Source organism: Hylobates moloch, unplaced genomic scaffold, assembly GCF_009828535.3.
Source record: "Hylobates moloch isolate HMO894 unplaced genomic scaffold, HMol_V3 SCAFFOLD_3, whole genome shotgun sequence".
Classification (NCBI taxonomy): Eukaryota; Metazoa; Chordata; class Mammalia; order Primates; family Hylobatidae; genus Hylobates; species Hylobates moloch.
The window spans coordinates 90,439,645-90,466,806 of NW_026652278.1; the positions used below are offsets into that span (position 1 = coordinate 90,439,645).

General features: G+C 43.4%; 1 protein-coding gene and 2 pseudogenes across 19 annotated transcripts in view; 2 read left to right on the forward strand and 1 right to left on the reverse strand.

Moving 5' to 3' along the window:
- Window positions 1-4,524: 4,524 nt before the first annotated feature.
- On the forward strand, window positions 4,525-6,159 carry LOC131383164 (uncharacterized protein C9orf85-like; annotated as a pseudogene).
- Window positions 6,160-6,840: 681 nt separating this feature from the next.
- On the forward strand, window positions 6,841-6,911 carry LOC116466163 (U6 spliceosomal RNA; annotated as a pseudogene).
- Window positions 6,912-25,912: 19,001 nt separating this feature from the next.
- Window positions 25,913-27,162, reverse strand: part of CREM (cAMP responsive element modulator) — a 102,394-nt gene continuing 101,144 nt past the window's right edge. For 13 of the 19 annotated variants that reach the window (XM_032143369.2, XM_032143575.2, XM_032143491.2 and 10 more), the window contains one exon: window positions 25,913-26,133. In XM_032143369.2, the coding sequence (XP_031999260.1) occupies window positions 25,989-26,133 (145 nt within the window). In that variant the 3' untranslated portion in view covers window positions 25,913-25,988. Of the gene's footprint in view, window positions 26,542-27,162 lie in introns of all 19 variants that reach the window. The other 6 variants (XM_032143353.2, XM_032143583.2, XM_032143548.2 and 3 more) reach the window with 1 other exon arrangement.

Consider the following 27,162-nt stretch of genomic DNA (forward strand, 5'->3'; position numbering starts at 1 on the left):
TCATTCTAAGTTTTCTTCTAAGTTCTCAAAAGAAATCAGATCACAGGTCTGGTCAGATAACTTGATTTTAAGCTCCAGAGGGCCTGAGATATTGAAGGAAACCAAAATATTTCACCCCAAAATATCCTTTGTTGACATATTTTGAGATAGCTCTTCAGAGAGCCAAGCAGCCCTGTCAAACTGTCTTTTGCGCTGAGCTTTGCATCTGTAGAGCAAATCTGCATCCCTGCAGCCAGGCTTTCTGAGGTCCTCGCTGGTCCAGACCTAGGAAAGATGAACTGAGAGTCTGACATCTCTCAAGATCTGAAAGGAATATTTCCCACCTCTTCTCTCTGAGGGCTGCTACCCGTGAGGTTTCAGCTGCGCAACAAGACCACCTTTGCTAGCCAGGCATCCTCTTCTGTCCCATCCATAATGTCTTGCCACTGTCACCTGACTTACCACCATAAACTTTTTGGGGCCATGCTCGGAGCCATTTTTTCTGTAATCTCAAAATGGTAGAAAAGTCTGGGCCTAGTGGCTCACGCCGGTAATCCCAACACTTTGGGAGGCCCAGGTGGGTGGATCACTTGAGGTCAGGAGTTCAAGACTAGCCTGGCCAACATGGCTAAACCCCATATCTACTAAAAATACAAAAAATTAGCCAGGTGTGGTGGTGGGATATTCCTAGCTACTCTGGAGGCTGAGGCATGAGAATCACTTGAACCTGGGAGATGGAGGTTGCAGTGAGCTGAGATGGTGCCACTGCACTCTAGCCTGGGCAACAGAGCGAGACTGTCTAAAAAAAAAAAAAAAAAAAAGGCAGAAAAGCTTCCGTGCTTCACTGGGAAGCTGGGGTAGTCGCTCTGTGATTTTCCCCTGTGCATGTTAAATAGATTTGCATGCCTTGTCTCTTAATAATCTGCCTTTGTCTGTTGATGTTCAGCAAACCTTTGGGAAGGTTTTCCTTGGCCCCTACAGTGTTGGCGTCACAACAGGATCCTAAAGCTGCTCTACATTTCTGGAAGCCACAGTCCAGGGAACCCAGGACCTGACAAAGCATCAGAAGGGTAAGAAATTCCTACCAGCCAGGCTCCCGGCCTCTCTCCATGAAATCCGGTCAAGTAGACAGGAGAAATCACTGTTGGTCTCTTTTCCCTTTCCTAAAATCTTGATTAATTGGAGAAAAGGATTTGTGTGACTAGTCTTGGGTTACGTAGCAATTCTGGTGTGTTTTTAGGCATGAATATTCGTATTGTCTGATCCTTTTTCTCTCAGTCTTTTCCCTTGTATTTTGGTATTGATCTGTCATAAAGAGGGGTGCCCTAGGGTAGAACATGGACCTAGAACCCCCAGAAGCCCACTGTGCCAGCTGGCCCTGCAGTTTTTTGTTGTTGTTGTTGTTTTTTAGACGGAGTCTCGCTCTGTCACCCAGGCTGGGGTGCAATGGCGTGATCTCAGCTCACTGCAACCTCCACCTCCTGGGTTCAAGCGATTCTCTTGCATCGGCCTCCTGAGTAGCTGGAATTACAGGCACGCGCCACCGCACCCGGCCAATGAGTCCTATTTATAAGGTGCTTTTGTTGTCTCAACCCTTGCTGCCCGGTTAGTCCTGGGAAAGTCCAATCCCAGGAGAGCCTGCCTCGTGTCACAGATTAATAGGTGTATGACTGGCGGCCCCCCACAAATTTGTGGGATACTAGAGGCACTGTACGTAAAAACACCATCCTTTATCATCTGTGGCAACAGCCTTTTGCTGCCTTAGTCTATTCCTGGGAGTGAATTTGTGAGGATGGGGATCGTTGAGGCTGCCTGTTCTATGCCCTCTCCAAGAAGCACCTCTTGTTTATTGGTTAAAAACTTAATTGGAACCTGGAAAATAACCTCCTAGGCATTCCATGAAGAGGCTTATTAGATTGAGTTGCTATTTGCATAAGTACATCTGGGGAAATTTTTTTTTTTTTTTTTTTTTTGAGACAGAGTGTCACTCTGGCACCCAGGCTAGAGTGCAGTAGCTCAATCTCGGCCCCCTGCAACCTCCACCTCCCGGGTTCAAGCAATTCTCCTGTCTCAGCCTCCCAAGTAACTGGGATTACAGAGGCAAGCCACCATACCCAGCTAATTTTTGTATTTTTAGTAGAGACAGGGTTTCACCATGTTGGCAGGCTGGTCTTGAACTCCTGACCTCAAGTGATCCGCCCCCCCTCGGCCTCCCAAAGTGCTGGGATTACAGGCTTGAGCCACCATGCCTGGCCACATCTCAGGAAATTCTAATCATCAGTGGCCAAAAGATTGATTCTTTAAGTTACAAAGGCCCCCTAAACTAAAACTATTTTAGAGACCTCTCATTCCAAACAAGTGCCTTATTTGTGTTTAGGGAAAGATCAAATTAAAAGAAAGGCACTAATAGTATCATGGCTAGCCTTAGACATTTTCCTAACAAAAGTTTCAGAACAAAAATCTGACAGAAAACGAAGTTAAAATCCTTTGTACACTTAAACTGCCTGCTTTGGAGTCCCTGCAGGATTTGTAGTGGCGGCCACTCCACCTTGTGGCCTAGGAGTTAAAATTCTGTGCTTTCACCGCTGTGGACTGGATTTGATTCCCAATTACGGAGCCACTTCCTTTTGGTTAAAAGGTTCAAAACCCAAAAATATTGGCTGTTTTTCCTGGTTGAAATCTGATAATTAGAGATTATTATCTCAGTAAAGGCTTCAACTATGTGAGACAGATAAACTTTAATCTGTTCCATTTACAGAGACACAGTTTAATCCACCTGTCTTTTTAAACTAGTGAGTTTTACCAGTCTCATGGCTATAATTTTGAAATCAAAGCTATAAGACCTTTATTTATGTTATTTATGTCTGCATGTTTTGTTTTGTTTTGTTTTGAGACGGAGTTTCGCTCTTGTTGTCCAGGCTGGAGTGCAATGGCAGGATCTCAGCTCACCGCAACCTCCACCTGCCGAGTTTAAGCGATTCTCCTGCCTCCGCCTCCTGAGTAGCTGGAATTACAGGCGCCCGCCACCCCGCCCAGCTAATTTTGTGTTTTTAGTAGAGATGGGGTTTCTCCATGTTGATCAGGCTGGTCTTGAACTCCTGACCTCAGGCGATCCACCAGCCTCAGCCTCCCAAAGTGCTGGGATTACAGGCATGAGTCACTACGCCCAGCCGTCTGCATGTATTTTTATATGCACATGTCTGCTTGTATATTGTCTACATGGTACCAAATTGACTTATAAATAAATTAGCATTTATAAATTAAGTAAATAAGCCCAAATGCTTTCCAAATTCATGCAACATCTTTGGTAAATAAAACCAGTTTTAATATTGTTGATACAATAAAATGAAAACATCGTCTGAATTTAACTTAGACATTTGCTCTGAGTCTATTGGTTTAGACAGGTTTATACTGTCTCTGTGATATGTTTTAAGGTTGTAAACCTGTTAATAGCTTCTGCAGTTTTTCTTGTTGTTGTTACTGTTTTTGAAACACAGTCCTGCTCTGTTGCCCAAGCTGGAACACAACAGCACGATCACGGCTCACTACAGCCTTGGCCTCCCGGGCTCAAGTTATCCTTCCACTTCAGCCTCCCGAGTAGCTGGGACTACAGGTGCATGCCTCCACACCTGCCTAATTTTTTTTTACTTTTTGAAGGCATGGCGTCTCCTTGTGTTGTCCCAGATGATCTTGAACTCCTGGGCTCAAGAGATCCTCCCGCCTCAGCCTACCAAAATGCTAGGAGATATTTTTGAAACTTGCTTGATTTGTCTGTGACTTTATGACTTAGGTTTTGAGCCATTTGATTCTGGAGTCTACACAGTGGCCATGGTGTAGTATTAGTAAAAGCAAAAGATTTTGTTTACCTTTGAGATCAACTGTAAAAAAGGGGAGAAGGAGAGACAGATTCTGTTGGTCTTATGCTATCTTCATTAGGTCTTTTGATTGTTTGAAAAACTGAGTGTCTATCAAAGTGTAAAGGTTTTTGCTTTTTGAAATCTGAATTATCACTTTAGCTGAATTAATGACTTACTTTACAGTGACCTGTACTCCTATTTTGATCAAGTGTTTTAAACCTTTCATATTGGATAAACTTCCCAAAGTCAAATTTTAAATTCTAAAATTGTCCTTTTAACCTCAAACTAACTTTTAGAGGTTCCAAAAAGGACCCCTGGGAGTCCAAGAGAGATGTGTTAGGCTTATTTACTAAGTAAATAATTATATGAGAAGCATTGTTAAATGAGAAATGATATTTAACCTTCTTTTAGTTACATTTATATAAATGTATTATCAATATGTGTTCCAAAATTGTATGAGATTCCTAAAATTCTTATATGTCTCAGTATTTGTTATCAGTCATAAATATCATTATTATGTCAATTTTTGGTTTTAAGAGACAGAGTCTCACTATGTCACACAGGCCAGAGTGCAGTGATGTGATTCTTGCCCAGACTGGTCTTGAACTCCTGGCCTCAAAGGGTCTACCTGCCTCAGCCTCCCAAAATGTTGGGATTACTGGCGTGAGCCACTGTGCTTGGCCAATGATTATGTTTTTTGTTTCTTTGTTTTTGAGTTGGAGTCTCACTCTGTCGCCCAGGCTAGAGTGTAGTGGCCCCATCTCGGCTCACTGCAACCTCCGCCTCCCTGGTTCAAGCGATCCTCCTGCCTCAGCCTCCCAAGTAGTTGGAATTACAGGCGCCCACCACCAAGCCCGGCTAATTTTTGTACTTTTAGTAGAGACGGGGTTTCACCACGTTGGCCAAGCTGGTCTTGAACTCCTGACCTCAGGTGATCCACCCACCTCGGCCTCCCAAAGGGCTGGGATTACAGGCATAAGCCACTGCACCCTGCCCGTATTATGTGAAACTGTAGTATGCTGCAGCACTGTGGAGGCCTGAGTCCCTGGTCACAATGGGTGAGGAAAAGAAGAGCCTCTACTGAAGCAGTTCTTAGCCCTGTCAGGGTGTCTTAGTCCATTTTCTGTTGCTTATAACAGAATACCTGCAACTGGGAAATTTCTAAAGGAAAGGAATTTACTTTTTACAGTGGAGGCTGAGAAGTCCAAGGTCAAGGGTCAGCATCTGGTAGAAGCCTTCTTGCTGGTGGAGACTGCAGAGTTGTGAGGGTGTCGCCCAGTGGAAGGGGCAGCGTGTGCTAGCTCAAGGCTCTCTTCCTCTTATAAAGCCACCAGTGCCACTCCCATGATAACCACTAATCCATTAACCCATGAACCCATGAATGGGTTAATCCATTCACAACAGCAGAGCCTTCATGACCCAATCGCCTCTTAAAGGCCCTGCCCCTCACGACTGCCACACTGGGGATTCGGTTCCAACGCCTGGCATTTGCCAGACACATTAAACCATAGCACTAGGTAACAGAATTGTCTGTAGAGCTTTGTAAAAATACATGTTTCCTAGAGTTTCTGATTGAGTAGCCCAGGTTTGAGGCACAAGCCTCTCTGGTTTCACAGGAAGAGGTCCTTCCTCCTTCCTGTTGGTGTGTGTTTAGAAATCTAACAGATGATTCCTGACAATACTCATTACTGCTGGTTCCCATCTGAATGTGTTTGGGCATCCTGCCACTGGAACCAGTTGGTGACAACTCTAAATCCATTTAATGTTCTGAATGTGTGGCTCCAGAAATTCCTTCTTAAATCCCGTTTGCTTCTCTGCCTCAGGGGCTGTCATTACTGCAATATTTTGTGGCAAGTTCTAAAGACAGATAAAAAGTCCTGTCTTTAGTTCCTGTCCTGCCTTCCCTATAAAGTATATGATTTCTGAATTTTTCTTTTTTTTAAAGAGAGAGGGTCTCCTGTTGCCCAGACTGGAGTACGCTGGTGCAATCATATCTCACTGTGACCTTGAACTTCTGGGCTCCAGTGATTCTCCTGACTCAGCCTCCCAAGTAGCTGGGACCACAGGCACATGCCACAATGCTTAGCTAATTTTTTTTTTTTTTTTTTTGAGATGGAATTTCGCTCTTGTTGCCCAGGCTGGAGTACAGTGGCGAGATCTCAGCTCACTGCTACCTCCGCCTCCCGGGTTCAAGCAATTCTCCTGTCTCAGCCTCCCCCATTACAGGCAGGCCCCAACCATGCCTGGCTAATTTTGTATTTTTAGTAGAGATGGGGTTTCTCCATGTTGGTCAGGCTGGTCTTGAACTCCCGACCTCAGGTGATCTGCCCACCTTGGCCTCCCAAAATGCTGGGATTACAGGAGTAAGCCACTGTTGCCTGCCTAATTTTTTTTTTTATAGAGATAGCATCTTGCTACGTTGCCCAGGCAAGTCTCAAACTCCTGGCCTCAAGTGATCCTCCCACTTCGGCCTCCCAAAGCTCTGGGACTACAGGTGTGAGCCACTGTGCCTGGCCTCTGGTGTCTTCTTACCTCAAATAGGAGCTTTGTGATTGCCTGATAGCCAGGCTCATAGTAGGACCACAGGCTCCAGAAGTTCCCATTCCATGGGAAAAGCAGAATAGGGTCTTAATCAATCTATATGTGACTGTCAAGGATCCCTCACCCTCCCAGGAAAGTTATCAATTTCTCTTTTTAAATTAGTGCATATTCTAGACCTCGGTGGTAAAATGGGGAGAGACTGCAATGAGATACCTCCTCAAAATTCACAACAAAATAGAGAAGTGGTTTAAAAGCAGCAAAATAATGCAGTAGCAATTTCAAAAGGTACTTGTGGACAGGGCATGGAGGGATTGGTCTTACTTATATTATAATCTTAAAAAATTCCCATCAAGAGTAAGAGTGACGTGGGAGAGTCCCCCTATCCTCTTGACCAAGCAGGTTCTAGGTGCTCCTGACTCATCCCATTCCCACTCCCAGCAGCAGTATAAGGGGAACAGATGTCATGCTCGCCTCAGCAGCACATATACTAAAATTGGAATAATACAGAGAAGATTAGCGTGGCCCCTTTAAAAGTCTTTAATAAAAAGGTCGGGCATGGTGGCTCATGCCTCCAATCCCAGCACTTTGGGAGGCCCAGGCAGGCAGATCACTTGAGGTCAGGAGTTGGAGACCAGCCTGGCCAACATGGTGAAACACTGTCTCTACTAAAAATACACAAAAATTAGCTGGGTGTGGTGGCGCGAGGCTGTAGTCCCAGCTACTCAGGAGGCTGAGGCAGGAACATCGTTTGAACCCGGGAGGCGGAGGTTGCAGTGAGCCGAGATCGCGCCACTGTACTCCAGCCTGGGCGACAGAGCAAGACCTGGTCTCAAAATAAATAAATAAATAAATAAAAATTTAAAAAAAGGAACGGAGGTGAGCGGCAGGGGGGAATTCCTTAAGAAACACCCTAATATACCCAACAAGAAAGAGGCAGGCCAAACAGAGACATAGGAATCCAAGGATGAGTATTGCACAAGAACAGAAATCGCGGCCTTCCACTTGCCATTTTGTTTACTGTCTCCCAGTTGGGAGGAAAGCTGGAGAAAGTGGTTCCAGTTTTTGGCATCTATGGAGATAATCGTATTTTTCCTTCTTAACAAATGAATATGAGTTATATTGATAGATTTCTTAACATTTTTGCATTAAAAATTTTTTTGAGTTTTTGTGTTCCTGAGATGAATCTCACTTAGTTGATCTATATTACTATTTAAATGTACTTTAAATTACCTTTATGAACATTTTATTCAGAATTTTGGCTCTCATATTTAAAAATGAAATTGTCTGTAATACTTTCCCACTCCCAGCACCTGAGTCCACGGCTTTGGCAGCCAGAGTGATCATGAACCTCCAGCTATGTCCTAGAGTCATCTATCTCCAAGGATGTCAGGAGGAACCTCAAAATGTCATCAAGACACTGGCTACAGGTAGGCCCCTTGTTTCTGCCACTGCTTCTGCTGCCTCTATTTGGCCGTAAGTTTCTGCCATCAGAGTTGGCGTGCCTCACATTCACACTCTGTGGGCTGTGAACAAGTAGGTTCCCAGGGAAGCCTTTATCACACAGCAAATCCCACCTCAAACTTCCACCTCCCACAAAAAGGAACCCTGGAGTTAGGGAATTTTCTCCTCTCTAATGCACAGGAGTTTTCAATTTCCTCAAGCCTGGGGGTGGCCAGTGCTCAGGCTCTAGGGAAGCAGCTTCCACCCCAAGCACACAAACAGATTTTCCCAACAGAAACAGGTGTTTCGTTGTTGTTTGTTTTTTTTGTTGTTTTGTTTTGTTTTTCTGTCAAAAGTATTCTGGTGCCAGCTATAAAGAAAATATAAACTTTCCTGCCTTATAACAGTAGCTACAAAATAAATGTATGTGTTTTCAATGATTTTTAAGGAGATATTATATTAATATTTGGGTACCTTTTATCTACAGAAGGTATTGTACTTGGTGTTGTCAACCCTTTACCTAATAATTTTTAAAAAACGACAGGTAGGTTGGGTGTGGTGGCTCACACCTGTAATCCCAGTACTTTGGGAGACTGAGGCAGGAGGATCACTTAAGGCCAGGAATTCAAGACTAGCCTGGCCAACACAGCAAGATCCCATCTCTAAAAAAAAATTAAAAAATTAAAAAAACTATAGAGAAAATATAAAATGCATGCTCTATTACTTCCTGGGTGGTGGTGGAGTCTGCAATCTGCAGTCTTGTGAATAAACATCCCCCAACTGACATTCAAAATAATGAGACCAAAGGTAAAATTGAATCACTAAAATCACAGTACAGGTCTGCTTAGGTCAGACCCCACAATATGGAAGCTGTGTCAGTCAGCAGTTGCATTCCCCCAGGAGTAACAGAAACCTCACGAGAGTGGCTTGAATACAAGAGTTTATTCTCATATAACAGCCCCGACATAGGGAGGCCTTTCAGGAGCCAGTATGGTGGCTTCACATAAAAGCCACGCTGGAGTCCTTATGACGCTGTTTCTGCCTCTCCATCCTCAGAGTGTGACCTGTCATCAAGGTCACCTTGTAGTTTAGGATGGCACGGATCCTCCTCAGCCATCATGTTTGCAAGCTAGGCAGCAGAGAGGGCAAAAGTGGGCAGAACTGGCTTTTTGTTTGTTTGTTTTTTGGGAGACAGTCTCACTCCTTTGCCCAGGCTGGAGTGCAGTGTCATGGTCTTGACTCACTGCAGCCTCTAACTCCTGGGCTCAAAGGATCCTCCCACCTCAGCCTCTGGAGTAGCTGGAACCACAGGCACCTGCCACCACACCCGGCTAATTTTTGTATTTTTAGTAGAGAAGGGGTTTTGCCACGTTGCCCAGGCTGGTCTCGAACTCCTGGCCTCAAGCAATTCATGCCTCGTTCTCTCAAAGTGCTGGGATTACAGGCATGAGCCATCCTGCCTGGCCTATAGTGTTATTTTATGAGTGTAAAACTGACACAAATGGTATAACTCTTAGGTCAGTTTACAGTTTTTTCTTATGGGAAACACAGTCCAACATTGATCCTTTGGATCCATGTAGCTATAATTCATGCATTCGAACTGCTGAAAGCATTCCTTTGTATGAATAAGCCACAGTTATCCCTTCCTTACTGAAGGACACTTAGGTTGTTTCCAACATTTTCTTTTTTTTTTTTTTTTTGAGACAGAGTTTTGATCTTGTCGTCCTGACTGGAGTGCAGTGTTGAAATCTCAGCTCACTGTAGCCTCCGCCTCCTGGGTTCAAGCGATTCTCCAGCCTTGCCTCTTGAGTAGCTGGGATTACGGGCATGCGCCACTATGCCAGCTAATTTTGTATTTGTAGCAGTATTTTTAGTAATTTTGTATTTTTAGTGGCCAGGCTGGTCTCGAACTCCTGATCTCAGGTGATCCACCGGCCTCATCTTCCCAAAGTGCTGGGATTACAGGCATTCGGCTAAAATTTTCTATTATAAACGTTGTTGCAATAAACAATCTCCTTGTACCTGTCTCCTTATTTGAGAGTCTCTCAGATATAAACCTAGGAGCTCTCCCAACATACATGCCTCTTCAAGGTTGATAGATAGCGACCAATTTCTCTATAAAGATGCAATTTACATTCCAACCAGTAGTATATGAGTCCCCATTCCTCCCTATCCTCCCAACACTAGGTGGTATTAAAATTTTTCGCCCATCTGCTGAATATGAAATGATAATTACTGTTTTAATCTTCATTTCCTTAATACAAGAAAGATTCAGCATATTTTCCTGTTTATTCATTGCTTTTTCCCTTTTGTAAATATTCAATTTTCACCCATTTTGCATGTGGATTGTTGTATTTTTCCTTATTAATTTATGTTAGTTCTTAAGGCTGGGCACGGTGGCTCACACCTGTAATCCCAGCACTTTGAGAGGCCACGGTGGACAGATCACTTGAGGTCAGGAGTTCGAGACCAGCCTGGCCAACATGGTGAAACCCTGTCTCTACTAAAAATACAAAAAAACAAAAAAATTAGCCGGGCATGGTGGTGGGTGCCTTTAGTCTCAGCTACTGGGGAGGCTGAGGCATGAGAATTGCTTGAACCTGGGAGGTGGAGGTTGCAGTGAGCTGAGATCGCACCACTGCACTCCAGTCTGGGCAACAGAGTAAGACTCTGTCTCAAAAAAAAAAAAAAAAAAATGCTAGTTCTTGTTATATCTAGATAATAATCCTCTGCCAGTTTTATGTAATGAAAATATCTTCTAGTCTGTGGCTTGTCTCTTACCCTTGTTATGGTGTTATTTGTCACACAGCAGTATTCTTTTTTAACATACTTGATCTCTACCTGACTTTTCTGTACTGTTTGAGCTTTTCAATAATTTTTCAACAAATCCTAATCCTGATATAGACATTCTTCTAATTTTCTTCAAAAGTTTTAATGTTTGATTGACATAATATATTTTTATTTTTTATTTGTTTATTTTTGAGACAGAATCTCGCTCTGTCGCCCAGGATGGAGTACAGTGGCGTGATCTCGGCTTACTGCAACCTCTGCCTCCTGGTTTCAAGCGATTCTCCTGCCTCAGCCTCCTGAGTAGCTGGGATTACAGACACACACCACAACATTCAGCTGATTTTTGTATTTGTAGAGACGGGGTTTCACCACGTTGGCCAGACTAATCTCAAACTCCTGACCTCAAGTAATCCACACGCCTCAGCCTCCCAAAGTGCTGGGATTATGGGTGTGAGCCACTGGGCCTGGCCAGAATGTATTTTAGTAAATGAGGTATGTATTTTATTAAGTGAGGTATGTACCTCATTTAATTTGTCATGTGCATAAGCAGTTATCCAGCATTATTGAAGAGTCTGTTCTTTTCCTCCTGGTTTGTAATGCCAGCTCTAGACATACCATACTCAGTGAGTGGTTATCACTCCTTTCTGTTTCATTAGTCTCACACTCTTCATCAGTTCCATATTACTCAAATCACAATAGTTTTCTAGAAAGTCTTGATACCTGCAAGGCAAGTTTCTCTCCTTATTCTTCTAAGTCATTTGACTATTTTTTACTGTGTTAGTCTCCTGTTGCTGTTATAACAAATTACCACAAACGTAGGGGCTGAAAACAATACAAGTTTATTCTCTTACAGTTCTGGAGGTCTGTGTTCCTCCTGGAGGCTCTTGGGAAGAATCCATGGCCCTGTCTTTTCCAGCTTCTAGAAGCTGCCTACATTTCTGGGCTCGTGGCTCCTTCCCCCTGCTGCAAGGCAGCAGTGCAGCATCTTCTGATCTCTCTCTCTCTCTGCTTCTCTGGTCACATAGCCTCTTTCTCACTCTGACCATCCCACTTCCCTCTTAGAAGGACCCCAGTGATTGGCCTACACAATAATCCAGGATAATCTCAAGTCTCTTAATTTACTCACATCTGAAAAGTCTCTTTTGCTATTGTAATGTATCCACAGATCCAGCCTTTAAGAGGTGGACATTTTCATGGGAGCCATTATTCAGTCACCACATTGGCCTTTTACAATTCACTGTGAGTTTTGAGATGTTTGCTGGGTTCTATGGAAAAAGAAGCCCTGTTAGGGTGTTGATTGGAGTAGTATTGAATTTATAGATTGATTTGGGAATTGACATCTTTAGAATGCTGAGCTTTTCCATTTATAACATGGTTTCTCTATTTAGGCCTTCTTTTGTGCCCTTTAGTAAAGATTTATAATTTTTTCTGTAAAATTGTTGTATAGCCTGTTATGTTTATTCCTAGGTGCTGTGTATATGTTTTGCTGTTATGAATAGGATTTTTTCTATTACAATTTCTACTTGTTTTTTGTAGGTATATAGGAATACTATTAAATTTTAATTTACATATTTATCTTTTATTTAGCAACCTTAGTGAATTTTATTTTTCTTTCTAACATTTTGTCTGCAGATTCTTTTGAATTTTGTATATGGACATTTTAATCTGTAAATAATGACAACTTAGTTTTTTTTGTTTTGTTTTTCTTATCTTGTTGCACTAGCTAGGGACTTCATTTCAATACTGAATCATGCTTCTAACTATACTAAGAAGTAAGCTGGCTGTACACTGTCAAGTTTTGGGAGTTCCTATCTGTATTAGTCTGTTCTCACACTGCTATAAAGAAATACCTGAGACTGAGTAATTTATAAATGGAAGAGGTTTAATTGACTCATGGCTGGATTCCACATGGCTGGGGAGGCCTCAGGAAACTTACAATCATGGCGGAAGGCAAAAAGGAAGCAAGCACCTTCTTCACAAGGCAACAGGAAAGGGCATGTGTGAAGGAGAAATTGTCAAACACCTACAAAACCGTCAGATCTCGTGAGAACTCCTCACTATCATGAGAACAGCATGGGGAAAACACCCCCATGATTCAATCATCTCCCACCAAGTCCTTCCCTCGACATGTGGGGATTATGGGGATTACAATGCAAGCTGAGATTTGGGTGGGGGACACAGCCAAACCATATCACCATCTATTCTTGGTTTGCCAAGAAGTTTGTCTTGTAAACGTTTTGACAACAAGAAAGGGTGTTGAAGCATAGCTAACGATTTTCTGCATCAAGTGAAATATGTTTTCTTTCTCTTTTTATATGTTAATCTGTTAATGTGTATTCCTAGGATAACCCTAGTTGATCATACTGTAATATTTTTAATATATATAGCTGGATTTAGTTTAGTAGCAATTTATTTAGATCTTTTGTATATTAGTTTATCAATTAGATTAGCATATACATTTTCTTTTATACTGGACTTTCCTAATTTTACTACAAATGTTATACAAATCTCACAAAATAAGTTAGGTTTCTTTTACTATTTTCTGTAACTGTTTTTTTTCTAAGATAGGAATCCATACCTTGAAATGTGATAGCACTTGCTTGTAAAGCTGAATGACCCTGGTGTTATTTTGTATAATTAATTTTTGTGAATGGTTATACTGTTCACGGTTTCTCTTTTCTCTTGAGTTGGCTTGGAAATTTATGATTTTCTAGAAAAATGGCCCAACTTGTCTAAGTTTTGTCATTGATCGGCACAAAGTTGCTGCCACAGAGTGGGCTCTGAGATGGACTTGGCATGCACACACGGTTTCGTAAGGATGCTCTTGGGAGGGCAAGAGTCCAAGAGTAGGTGGAGGGAGACACAGCTCCTGTGCTGGCCAAATGACCACCTCATCTGACCCCACAGGGAGCTCAGGAGCTAGACCGACCGACCCTAGGTGTGGTCTGGTGGGGCCACCTGGGTCCGTTGCTGGATACAGACCCATGAGCATCGGGTGAGGCAGCACCCGAAGGGACGGAGTTGAAGGCTGTGGGCTGACAGCACTCCCAGCAGCTAAGGGCAAGATCCTGTATGCAGGGGAGCGGGGGATGTCCCAGTCTTCCCCACAGCCACCCCCGCCCGCCAGCTGCTCACATACATTAAGACAGCAGCTCCTTGGAGGTTCTGGGGAGTGTGGGGGAGCCTCCTCCTGGGGATTTTTCTTTTTCTTTTTTTAGAGACAGGATCCCACTCTGTCACCCAGGCTGGAATGCAGTGGTGCCATCATAGCTCACTGCAACCTCCAACTCCTGGCCTCAAGGGAACCTCCTGCCTCAGCCTCCCAAGTAGCTGGGACTACAGGTGTATACCAGCATACCTGGCCTATGGGAGAATTTAGAAGAGGAAGGTTAATAGGACAAACCACAGCCTTTCCCACCACAGCTGGCCTCAGGCTGCGGTCCACACTCCTCGTCTCTTTCCTCTACATCTGTTCCCCATTCATCCAGCCCTCAGCCGGCACATCTGCTGTTCTCAGCTGGGATGGCTGCACTTGAGGTGCCCACATGGATCGCCTGGGTGCCAAACATATGCTTCCAGTCTGGAGCAGAAGCCTTTCCTCCTCCTGGTAATGGTGGCCAGTCAGTGCCACCAGGAGGGTGACTCCTCTTCCTGCTGCGAGGTCCCTTGGCACAAGGAGATTGAGTACCCTGGCAGAAGATTGAGTGCCCTGGCACCACCCCTGGCAGAAGTGTCCTCTTGGAACCAGGCCCTTTAGACCTGCAGAACCCAAACTTACAGAGAATGGGAAATGCCGATTCCTTTCCCAACTGGTCCCCGGGGATGAGACAGGCAGGGCCTCTGGTCCCCAGGCCCATGCATTCTTCCCACTGAGCACTGTGTAAAAGTCTCTAAAGAGCAGCCTGTGTCCTGGAGGATGGCACCTCATGCCCTGAAAGTCCTGCCCTGGAGTGGGCACTTCAGCCATGCCTCTATCAGGTCCACTGTTCTGTGGCTTCGCTACGGGATCCTGTATTCCTGGGCCACTCTCCCACCTCCCTTGCTGTAACGTGGGTCCCAGGCCTGATGTGATGTTATGAGGTATCCCATGCCGGAGGATCAAACATTCTGTCTCTGTCCCTTCCAAGGTGGAAGAGGGTCCCTGTCACTGACTTGCCACCTAGTGGCTGGTTCTTCCGCTCCGAGGATAGTGCCAGTGAAGGGACACAGTACTGGTCTCTGTGGTTGGCAGATTGGATATTCAGTTGCATACATTGCTAGATTAGCTTGGAGAGTAGACGTATTAGTTCCATATTGCTGCATAACAATCCCCAAACTTAGAGGCTTGACACAACAATTATTATCTCACAGTTTCCGTAAATCAGGAATCCGGCCCTGGCTTAACTTGGTCCTCTAACTGAGGGTCTTTCACAGGCTACAATCAAGATACTGGCCAGGGGCTGGATGTAGCGGCTCACACCTGTAATCTTAGCACTTTGGGAGGCCGAGGTGGGAGGATTGTTTGAGGCCATGAGTTCGAGAACAGCCTGGGCATTATTTTCATTTAAAAATTAAAAAATTAGCCAGGTATGGCAATGGACACCTGTAGTCACAGCTACTCAGGAGGCTGAAGTGGGAGGATCACTTGAGCCCAGGAGTTTGAGGCTGCAATGAGCTATGATTGCACCACTGCACACTAGCCTGGGCGACAGAGTGAGACCTAGTCTTTAAAAGAAAAACAATAATAATAATAATAAATAAAACCAAAGTATTGGTTAACTATAAATGGGAGTGAATAATCTTACTGGAGTGATGGAAATGTTCTAAATCTGTATTGTGGTGATGAGTATACAACTTGGTAAATTTGTTAAAAATCATTGAATTGTACAGGTAAAATGGGTGAATTTGATGGTGTAAAAGTTATACCTCAGTTAAGTTACACATACACACCACACTAGTTGTAATGCTCTGTACAACCACAGAATGTCAGCAAAGACAGCTATGAAGGATTCTTTTCATAAACCAAATTTTCCAGTGAAAATGCCACCAACCACTAGATGTAGCTGCCTCTTCACGACAAGAGGCCTCTGTTCTGGGTCTCAGGGACTTGAAGTTATCAGATGTCAGGAATAAGGAAATATTTTCAAGTATCAGCTTATTCAAATCGATTATGACTGAGCCTATCAAATCGTTTTATCCTTGGGTACAATTTATATTCCTGGGGTGACAAGTGCACTAGCATTTCCAGACTTCACCACTGTACAATTCATTCATGAAACCAAAAACCACTTATACTCCAAAAGCTATTGAAATAAAAAATATATATTAAAAATCAGTTTATCCATTGTATATACAATTTTAAAACTCACACCATAATAAATTTTAATAAGCAAACTAGAAATGCATTCCTATCAAAAATATTAAAACTATTTTAAATTAGCCTTATACTGGTTATACATTTGTTTTGTTTTGAGACGGAGTGTCACTCTGTCACCCAGGCTGGAGTACAACGGTGTGATCTCGGCTCACTGCAACCTCCGCCTCCCAGGTTTAAGCAATTCTTCTGCCTCAGGCTCCTGTGTAGCTGGGACTACAGGCAAGCACCACCATGCCTGGCTTACTTTTTGTGTTTTTAGTAGAGATGGGGTTTCACCATGTTGGCCAGGCTGGTCTCGAACTCCTGACCTCAATTGATCTGCCCACCCCAGCCTCCCAAATTGCTCAGATTACAGGCATGAGCCACTGTGCCCAGCCTGGTTATACATTTTGGTAAACATTTTTTATAAACTTCAATTTTTATGACATATTTCACATCTATAAAATGTATAATTTTATATTATTTATTTTCCCCCAGCTTTATTAAAGGGTAATTGCAAATATTTTAAAATGTACATTTTGAAGTACATTTAAAAATTTTTTCAATTCAACTGTTTTTCTGCTAAGAAAAATGTGTCAATAAAACTTTTCAAATAACATGGAAACATCTTCTAAAGAAAATATAGCCTCTCCCTTCATTACTTCAGTTCTTTCAAGAATATTAAAATAATAAACTGGGTTATGGGACAGTAACCCTCCTAATGTACACTGAAAACCACAACCTTTTCTAAGCCAGTGATAATTTCTGTTAACTTGGTGCGGCCCTGTTAGGTTGAGAAGGGCAGAGGAAACTCCTGCGGTGGAAAATTTTCAGTCATTCACAGTTTTGGTGCATTTATAAATAACATAAGTAAAACAAAATTTGCCCAAGTAAAGTCTTCATGTGTGAAAATATTAATCCAGTTACCAGAATCAAAGTAGATGTCCCTGCCTTCATCACAGGCCAGTTTCAGCCTAAGGCTTTTTTCTCTTAAATGCTGGGCAATCCTCAGAATGGATTATTAAAAATATTGATGTTGAAGACATTCTGAAAGATAATTTTATAGTTTCATGACCTGAGTACTAAGAATCTAGAAGCTGTGTTTACAGGGATGAGGGAACAAATAAGATCTGATGAACCCTTCTTTGAAATTTACATTTCACTGTGAATTTCTTCACAGTGTCACAAATGTCAAGGCCAATGTGAAGAAAACAGAGGTTCCCAATCAAACAGAGGTCAAATGACCTTGCCAAAGTGACACAGGGAGTTTTAACAGAAAAGCTAGGACCAGAACCCAGGTCTGGTGGCTGTCAGCCATGGTTCCTCGAGCCAAGCACACACCCACTGTTCATTCTGCTCTTCACAGCACCTGTAGCTTTGGACTTTGTTCTTTTGTTTCTGTAGTTTTTTATCCAGGATGGATTTTTAAGAACATAGGTAATCACTGCCTGACTCATTTTAAAATCAAAGTCATGAAATGGGTGTCTGGGATACTAAATTCTCTAGAAGTATTCAAGTAACTGATTGTAGTGGAAATCCCTAAGAAACCACAGCTAATCTCAATGTGCTTTGGTGGGTGAAGTCCATACCAGCTGTGGTAGAGTTCCCGTAGATTTTCTGCAAAGCCCCTCCAGCAACTCAGTCTTCTTTCTCTGTTGTTACATGGGGTGTTCCCTGTATGAAACTCTCTGCTGGTACTCCAACCTCCCCTCCCTGCCCCCCAGACTGCCACAATCCTGTATTCCTGGAGCAACAGCAACCCAGCATTTAATGATGTTAAGTCAGGTTACTGGACTAGAAAGACTAATAAGTTAGGCATGTTATACCCTTGATAAAGTAGATTTGCCTTCTACCCTTCTAGGTCTAAACTCCAATAAAATCCAGCTGGGTTACATCAATTCAGACATCTGGATAAAAGGATGAATGAAACCATGTACATAATACAGAACTATGCATGTCAGGAAAAAAAATTATACTGCCTAAAAGTTGCAACCTTCATGACATCAAATCTATTTTAACACTTGCTGGTTATGTGAGGAAAAGGCTAATAAAAAAAATTCTGGATGAACAAAGAAGTATGCATGTATGTGTATTTATTTTTAAATTAATGTTGAGATGGGTTAATGTTCTAAAATTTGGAATTTCTAACATTATCTTATTCATAATATCATATATTATATCAAAAGTCTCTGAATAGAAATTGTTCAAAGGCATATAATCTAATTATCATTACCATGTCACTAATCTAACCTCTAAGCAATTGCTAAATGCCATCAGCACCTTCGTCTCCAATTACATTTTCATGATATTTCAAGCTACAATAACAAAACAGATGCTGATCTCGGCATTACTAAGCAACAGGCTATGTATATTTTTTAGAGTATGAAAATATCACTGCTCTCCCACAGTCAATGATACTTATTTTCCAAGAACTTCTAGTGATATGATTATGCTCATCCAATTCCCATGAGGCCAACACTGTGATCACAGGTTATGATAAGAACTAAAATGCCACCCACAGCCATGTCTGAGTGATACGCAAAACGCTTTGACTCTTTTCCACTATGTTTTTTTTTTTTGAGACAGAGCCTCACTCTGTCACCCAGGCTGGAGTGCAGTGGCATGATCTCGGCTCACTGCAAGCGACTCTCCTGCTTCAGCTTCCCCAGTAGCTGGAACTACAAGCACGTGCCACCACATCCAGCTAATTTTTGTATTTTTAGTAGAGATGGGGTTTTGCCATGTTGGCCAGGCTGGTCTCGAACTCCTAACCTCAAGTGAGCCACCTGGCTCGGCCTCCCAAAGTGCTGGGATTATAGGTGTGAGCCACCGCACCTGGCCTCATTTTCCACTACGTTCTAACCACCTGAAGTAACCCATCATACGCAGTTAAAGCAAAACTGGTAATTTTGCTGAGAAAAGATGGATTCATTTTAAAGTCACTTACTTGCTAAAACTATGTGGCCTGGAAGTAATATCTAAAGTTTTTATGTCAAATAATTCAGCCTATTTGCAATTAACTGTGTACTCTTAGAGAAAACTCTATAGTTCAAGGATTCCCAAACGTTGTCAAATTATTGCCCCTCCCCCCCAGTTAACCCAAGACTCCCCAGAGTTACTCTGAATATAATTCACCAAAGTAGATCAGAGAAAACTGTCCTTAATTCCCTGCCCCCATAGGGCTTGGCATACACTTGGAGAGTCCATGGCAGAAAAGAAATACCGCCCGTTGAGTTTTGAAATGTTCATAGACTAATGTTTCTAAGAAAATACGCCATTTGGAAGTCACACATACACTAGGTGGCGCTGTGGCTGTGACATTAAACAGTCTACGTGCTGGATAAATGCTGGGTAAGAGCATCCATGACTTTAAAGGAAAATTAGGCTAGGCGCAACCCCAGATCATACAGTTCAGTGTTCTCCAACACTAGAGTGCTTCAGAAACATGCCAGGAACTTGAGCCTGGTGTGCTGTGGCACATGTCTGTGGTCCCAGCTATTCCAGAGGCTGAGGCAGGAGGATCGCTTCAGCTCAGGAGGTGGAGGCTGAGGTGATCTGTGATTGTGCCACTGCACTCCAGCAGGGGCAACAGAGCAAGACCCTGTCTCAAAAAGAAACAAACAAACAAACATGCAAGGAACTGGTTAAAAATACAAATATCCAGACCTACTGAATGAAAATTCCAGAGGTATGGAACACAAAACAGAAGACACAGATGGGCACACTCACGCTATCCTCTCCCGGGACAGCCCACTTTCATCCAAAGCCTCCTTATTTGGGCTTCTCACCTCCTCAAAAGTCTATCAGTAGTGGCTGGGTGCGGTGGCTTATGTCTGTAATCCCAGCACTTTGGGGGGCCGAGGCAGGTGGATCCCCTGAGGTCAGGAGTTCGAGACCAGCCTGGGCAATATGGCAAAACCCCGTCTCTACTAAAAATACAAAAATGAGCTTGGTGTGGTGGCGTGTGCTTGTAGTCCCAGCTACTCGTGAGGCTAAGGCAGGAGGATCACTTGAACCTAAGAGGCGGAGGTTGCAGTGAGCCGAGATCGCACTACTGCACTCCAGCCTGGGCGACAGAGCAAGACTCTGTCTCAAAAAAAAAAAAAAAAAAAAAAAAAAAGTGTATCAATAGTAAAACTGTGTTTTAAAAGGTAAGAATTTAAAAGTTCATTCCTAAGTCAAGCCTGACGCTGGTCTGCTGTTAAGTCAGCGCTTCTGAGAGCTCCACGAACGTTGAAAGCAAGAGCTCTTGTATACTTTGTTAACAGCCATTTGTCCTAGAAAATTACTGAACCACAGGTCAAGCATCTTTCATAAAGTGAGGTGGCTGAGATAGATCTGGCAGAGTCCCTGTGTCCTCCAGCTGTCACAGAGACCAGCTGGACTTTTGCATAGTAAGTGACGGGGTTTTCCTTCCAGCTTCCGTCCATTCAAACCACAGGCACAAATCCTTCCTCAGAAAGCAATGCTGCACAAAAGCTGGTTGAAAATCCAGTTTATAGAAAAATAGAGGTATCACAGTAATATAAAGATTATCACACTAGTTCAGAGATCTGAGTATTTCTAGTCTATTGTCAATAGCTGGCAATATTAAAGTAAATCAACCTGAAATTTGGTTTTCTTGTCTATAAGATGAAAGGAGTAAATTACACCTGTTGGTCAGGCTCAGTGGCTCATGCCTGTAACCCCAGCACTTTGGGAGGCCAAGGCAGGTGGATTACTTGAGCTTAGGAATTCAAGACCAGCCTGGGCAACATGGCGAAACTCCGTCTCTACAAAAAACACAAAAATTAGCCAAACATAGTGGCGCGTGCCTGTAGTTCCAGCTCCTTGGGAGGCTGAGGTGGGAGAATCACTTGAGCATGGGAGGTGGAGGTTGCAGTGAGCCAAGATCATACCACTGCACTTCAGCCTGGGTGACCGAGTGTGAGACTTCGTCTCAAAAAAAAAATAAAAATAAAAATAAAAAAATTACACCGGCGAGAACTCTTTTAGCTGTAAGATTCTATTTCAATGAGCATAACTGTGACTTTGATGTTCCAATAGCTAGCTAGTCCTTAGTCCTTTAACTGTAGAGTCATTTTTTCCTGATCAGCATCAGGGGTTTGAAAAACCAGAGAGAAGCAAAAATGTGCTTTTGTGCATTTGAACAGGAAGGTCTGGGTGTTCCCACACACAGCCACTCAGAGCCACAGAGCTCTCTCTCTCTGCAGCCACCACCTGCTTGAGTCATTGCCAGCAAGTGTTTCTTATCACTTTCCTGCCTTTGGGTCCAGACTGGGTGAGAACTGCCAGGACAGAGGCTCCCTGTCCCAGTTCTGCACTTGGTCCTGAGCCATGTGACCTTTGGCAAGCTACTGAACTTCTCCAAGCTTGCTTCCTCATCTGCAAAATGAGGATAATGGTAACAGCATCAACACTTGTTGGGCTGCTAGGAGAATTAAATGTGGAAGCCCCTAGGCGCAAGGTGAGCACTCTGCGTACATGGTAGCTGTTATTCTTGACAGCCATGACTGCATGGCTGTAGCATCTGTGGAGCTACATACACAGCTGGAAGAAAGCAAGCCCAGGATGGTAATGTAAGGGTTGCCACAGCCCTAGGTCCCAAAGCTGCCCTGTCTCCTCCTGGACTTCTTACAAATGCAGCCTCACTTGTTGACTTGAAGGAGTGAATGAACATGCTGACTCCCATGTCACTTTCTGGAAACTCCGCATCACATAGCCCTGAAGATGGGACAATTTAAGGATACAGGCAACATGATCAATGAATCATGTATATATCGTAGCTGGGACTATAGGTGCGCACCACCATGCCTGGCTAATTTGCTTAATTTTTTTTTTTTTTTTTTGTGGCGACAGAGTCCCACCATGTTGTCCAGGCTGGTCTTTAATTCCTAGCTTCAGACAATCCTCCTGCCCCAGCCTCCTAAGGTGCTGGGATTACAGGCGTGAGCCACCATGCCCAGCCAAGAAAATGGATTTATATAGAAAAAACCTTCCCACAAAGCATAAAGATTAAAATATACCATGCTTGAGTAGTTCAGAATCAAGTCTATGTCTTTAAGATGACCTTAGAAAAGATGAAGCATGGCCAGCGCGGTTGCTCATGCCTGTAATCCCAGCACTTTGGGAGGCCGAGGCGGGTGGATCACCTGAGGTCAGGAGTTCGAGACCAGCCTGGGCAACATGGCAAAACCCTGTTTCTACTAAAAATACAAAAATTAGATAGGCGTGGTGGCACACACCTGTAATCCCAGCTACTCGGGAGGCTGAGGCAGGAGAATCACTTGAATCCAGGGGGCAGAGGTTGCAGTGAGCCGAGATCATGCCACTGCACTCCAGCCTGGCACATCTGGGCTTCTGAGAACCATGGTATACTACCATACGACAGTCATTGCATTATGGCCAGCCAACTGGCAACAGCTCTGCCTGCCTCACACGTCAAAGCGGCCTAATTATTTTTGGTATAGGCTAGAACAATCAAGTTGGTTTCACAAGTCATGATATTTTTTAAAGGTGTACTGTTAGGCACATGGGAAACTGCATGTTTTAGACATAAGCATATATGAAGAAAACTGAGAAGTGTGGTTGAACAAGGAATGAGGCATCTGGCACTCAAACAGCTGCCGTTCATGCACAGTGTGTTGCTGATGTCCATGTTCTCAGTTTCAGGCATGCTTCGTGGTCACGCATGTTTAAATACTAGCAGGAGTTCATTTTCTTAATATTCCCATCTCACATGACTTAGTGTTATGAAGTACCTAGTTACACAGGACAGAGAAGGTATGCAGTCCCCTAATCTTGGAGCAGTAATTTCTATAGCCAGCAGTCCAGATGAAACTTTTAGGATTCAAAGAAAGACACACACAGTGAGAACTCTGGATCCCACATGCACGGGTGTGCAGGGAGCTCCGGATCCCACACGCACGGGTCTGGGGAGCGCTGTGGATCCCACACGCATGGGTGTGCGAGATGTGCAACGTTCCCCCCTGCAAATCTTCCCCTACTGCTGGTTCTGTTGAGGGAAAGGTCGTAGGCAGTATCTGCTGTAAGGCTGAAAGCACTGCTGTCAAATTGTGCTATTTTGGTATCAGAAGCTTGGTTTCAGGGATACATTTCATGAGCAAGAATAAGAGTTCCCATGCATGTCTGGGAGCGTGGCTCAAGCCCCAGCCTCTCACAAGCTGTTCCTCACTTGTGGTACAGGGTAAGCGCTCACTCAGTCCCAGCGCCAGACATCCCCAGTGTCTACAAGCCATTCTTCCAGAAGCCCAGTTTTATTCAACATTGATGGCAATATGCTTCCCCAGAGCCTGGAAGCTCCTCTATCCTAGGGGCTGAATCCTCATGAGCAACCCAGTGCCTTTCAGCCCAGTCTTTGGGCTGGGAGGTGGAGCTTGCAGTGAGCCGAGATCACACCACTGCACCCCAGCCTGGGCGACAGTGAGACTCCGTCTCAAAAGAACAACAAAAAACAAACAAAAAAGCAGTACCTCCCAAAAAGGGTGCTGTCTTTTCCATTTCTGACGCCTGGGACTGTGGCAGCAATATTAAGGTCAGGGGAACCAGCAGGTAGAGGGAAAAGAATGAGGAGGAAGGATCTGGTCGTGATGCCATCGCTGTCACTAAATTAGCCAGCCTGGGATTTCTTACCACTGGACTTCTTGTTTTGCAAGGTAGTATATTTCCTTATTGTTTAACCCACTGGGTTTGGGAAGGGGGGCTTCTGTCGCTGGTGGTCCCAAGTAATTGGATAGAATCCCTTTCCTCTAATATAACCTATTTTGCAGACTAGAGTACACACAGGCACGCGCACACATTCCTTCTGTCTTCCCCCAATTTTTAAATGAAACTAGCTCTTCAGCGAGAACTCACTTGGCCTCCCTCTGTCCTCCAGACCCAAGCTCCTTGGAGCAGTGTGTGTGCTCTGTATTCCTGAAGTACCCACCTCACGCCCCAGCACTGTCAATCACTTCAAGGCCCAGTTCAAAATCCACTTCCCACATGAAGTCTCCTGTTTAACCCCCACCTGCATCTTTCTAGAATTCTAACATGTAGCGTGCATCATCTCCAACTTTGTACGTCCCCTCTGTGTGTCCACCCACCCCAGCCACACCACTGACATACAGCAACTGACTGGGCGGATGAGTGAATGCAAGGTCCTACTGTCCTGCACCTGAAACCTGGAGTTTTCCTTTCCTTTTTCTTCCTTGTCTTCTTTCCTCATCTTCTCTGCAGAAGAGAAGACAAAAATTGAGATAAAAGAAATTTAGGCTGGGTGCAGTGGCTCGCACCTGTAATCCCAGCACTTTGGGAGGCCAAGGCAGGTGGATTACTTGAGGCCAGGAGTTCGAGCCCAGCCTGGCCAACATGGTGAAACCTCATCTCTACTAAAAATAGAAAAATTAGCTGGGTGTAGTGGTGCACGCCTGTAATCTCAGCTACTCGGGAGGCTGAGGCAGGAGAATTGTTTGAACCCAGGAGGCGGAGGTTGTGGTGAGTTGAGATCATGCCACTGCACTCCAGCCTAGGCGACAAAGCAAGACTCTGTCTTAAAAAAAAAAAAGAAAAAAAAAAAGAAATTCAGAGCTCCGACTCTGAAGGAAGAATAAATTTTTTTTAAAGAAAGCCAACAATGACATGACCTACTTGCTGGGAGTGACAGATAAGGGAAAGAATTCCAGTGGTACAGGGGAAGCAGCAGCTGGATGCTCCACAAACCAGCTTCCAATTTTCTATCTCCCATCACACACTGATCAGATCCACTCTTGAAACTGGGGGGGGGCAGGGACATCCTTAAAGCAGAAGTCACAGCAGGAAACACAGCAGAGTCCAGCACGAGGCAGACAATCAAGAAATGTCAGGGAATGAGAGGGGACAGAGCATCCTGCGGTGAGGGCTTTGGGCTTGTTCCCTGAAGCTTTTTATTATAAAAACAAGATGAAACGTAGATCACATTGCAGTCTCGGTTGTAATGAACCTCAGCTGAATGTGCTGACAGCCGAGTATCTGATCTAATGTGGACTTTGAAGCGTTTTGAAATGAAAAAATCTTGGGATGTTTTTGTTTTTAAAATTCCTGTGGTTGTTCGCTAAATGGCAAAATAGGGGGCCACCAGCCGGACAGCTCCAGACTACCTACCGAAAGAAAGTCTCAGGCCATTATGAAGGCTGAAACGCTAACAGCCATTTTCTTCTGGGTGCACAGCCCTGCGGCCACCCCCACTGTGAGATGGGAGAAAGGGCGTGTGCAAGGATCAGCACCCAGTGTAGAAACTGACTTGTACCCCGAAGGTATGCAATGCGATCCCAACAGGCTCATTCCAGATATAAAAAATATGTCATCACTTTCATTAGGTAATATTAAACCGACACTAAGAACTTCTGCAAGATCTTTTATATGACACAATGGAGTTAAAAACTGTAGTAAATGTTCAGATATTTAAATGAGCACCAAACACTACAAAGTGCAACCAACATGGTTCTATTAAAAACTCTCTTTGACTATGGCATTCAAGGACAGCAATACAATCTTTTTTTTTTTTTAACAAAGCGACTAATATAAAAATCTGCAAATGCCATATATTCATATCTAGGCTATTCTTCTCATATAGGCATGTCATTAGATAGACTTTCTTTGTCTTCTTTCCTGAGGTATTTTTTGTGGTTACTTTTATTGTACTGCTGGATGCATTATTTTTGATCATCCTTTCCTAAAATGATTTAAAGACCTGCAAATAATTTTACTGCATAGGACACTATTGATGACACATAGAATGGGAGCTGCAAGTATGTGGCATTGGAACAAGCCTTACAAATATTGCATTTTAAGAATACACACATTCTTTACAGTTTGTCTCTTTTAAAAAATTTGAAGTTATAACTATGACTTAACTATGTACAGTGAAGCATTTTAGGAATGTTAAGTGATTAAAGAAGAAGATGAATGATACAAAGAAAAGAAGCCACCATTCTTGCCAGCTATATATTGTATTCCTTCAAAAGCAACTATACATGCTGTCTTCAGTTCATAGTTAAATATTTCTACTAATCTGTTTTGGGAGAACAAATGTCTTTCAAGGTTTCAAGCTCCTCTATAAGCTTCTTGTTCTGGACTTCCAGCACTGCAACTCGGCTCTCCAGACATTTTACATATTCTTTCTTTCGACGTCGACATTCTTTGGCAGCTTCCCTGAAAAAAGCAGAAGCAAAGGGCAAACAAAGCATTTTTTGCATGCTATTGACAAACAGATCAAAGTAAGCTTGGTAAGTGTGATCACGGCTGCATTCCACATCCTGGAACAACATTCCCAATTCAATTTCAAACACTAATCCAAACTGGATTCTTAAGGGTCACACGTGTCCTTTCCACAAGTCCACATGGCAATAAGTAGAACTGCTGCATCTCCTGCCTTGATTAGAGTTCACAGTAAACAAGGTCCAAGTCAAAGACAGTTACTCTACTTTATGGCAATAAAGATCTTTGAGGGCCTTGAGTTCCTCAATGAGAGTCTTGTTTTGGTTTTCAAGCACAGCCACACGATTTTCAAGACATTTGACATATTCTTTCTTCTTCCTGCGACACTCCCGGGCAGCTTCCCTGGAAGCAACACAAGGCAAATGACTACAGGAACAGCCTTCCAACACAATCCACAGTGGGTCAGTGCACTTCTGCCCCCCGAACTCAACAGCCAATCGATCCTAGGTAAGGACTGTACAAAGCCACATAACAAACATAACCAGGCACATGTTTTTGTAAGATAACCATCAGACAACAGGAATGATTTGAGAACACAGTTTGCCCAGCATTTATCACAAATGGTGTTTTCTTAGGGCACACATTCCACTGGTAACAATGACCAGAACTGTTTTCAGTAAACTACAATAGGACCACATCCCCAAGTGGAATTTCTACAAAAACATTTATAGATCCTTTCAATTCTCTTAATTATTTTTGTCTCCCAAAAGGCACATACTCCAACATAATGAGTTAATTTTATTCGATCAAAAATGATTGTAAGAATTAATCCTTGAAAACCTTAAATATCAACACTGGACATTTTTAGTCTTCAAAACTAAATCTCAGTAAAACAAGATCAATCGTGACTGCAAGACACAGTTTATTGGCTAGAAAACACAACATGGATAAATCATAATAAACAAAAGATGTGCATTTTTATAAACCGAAATGAAATGGACAGTGCTTCTGAAAATTAAAGAA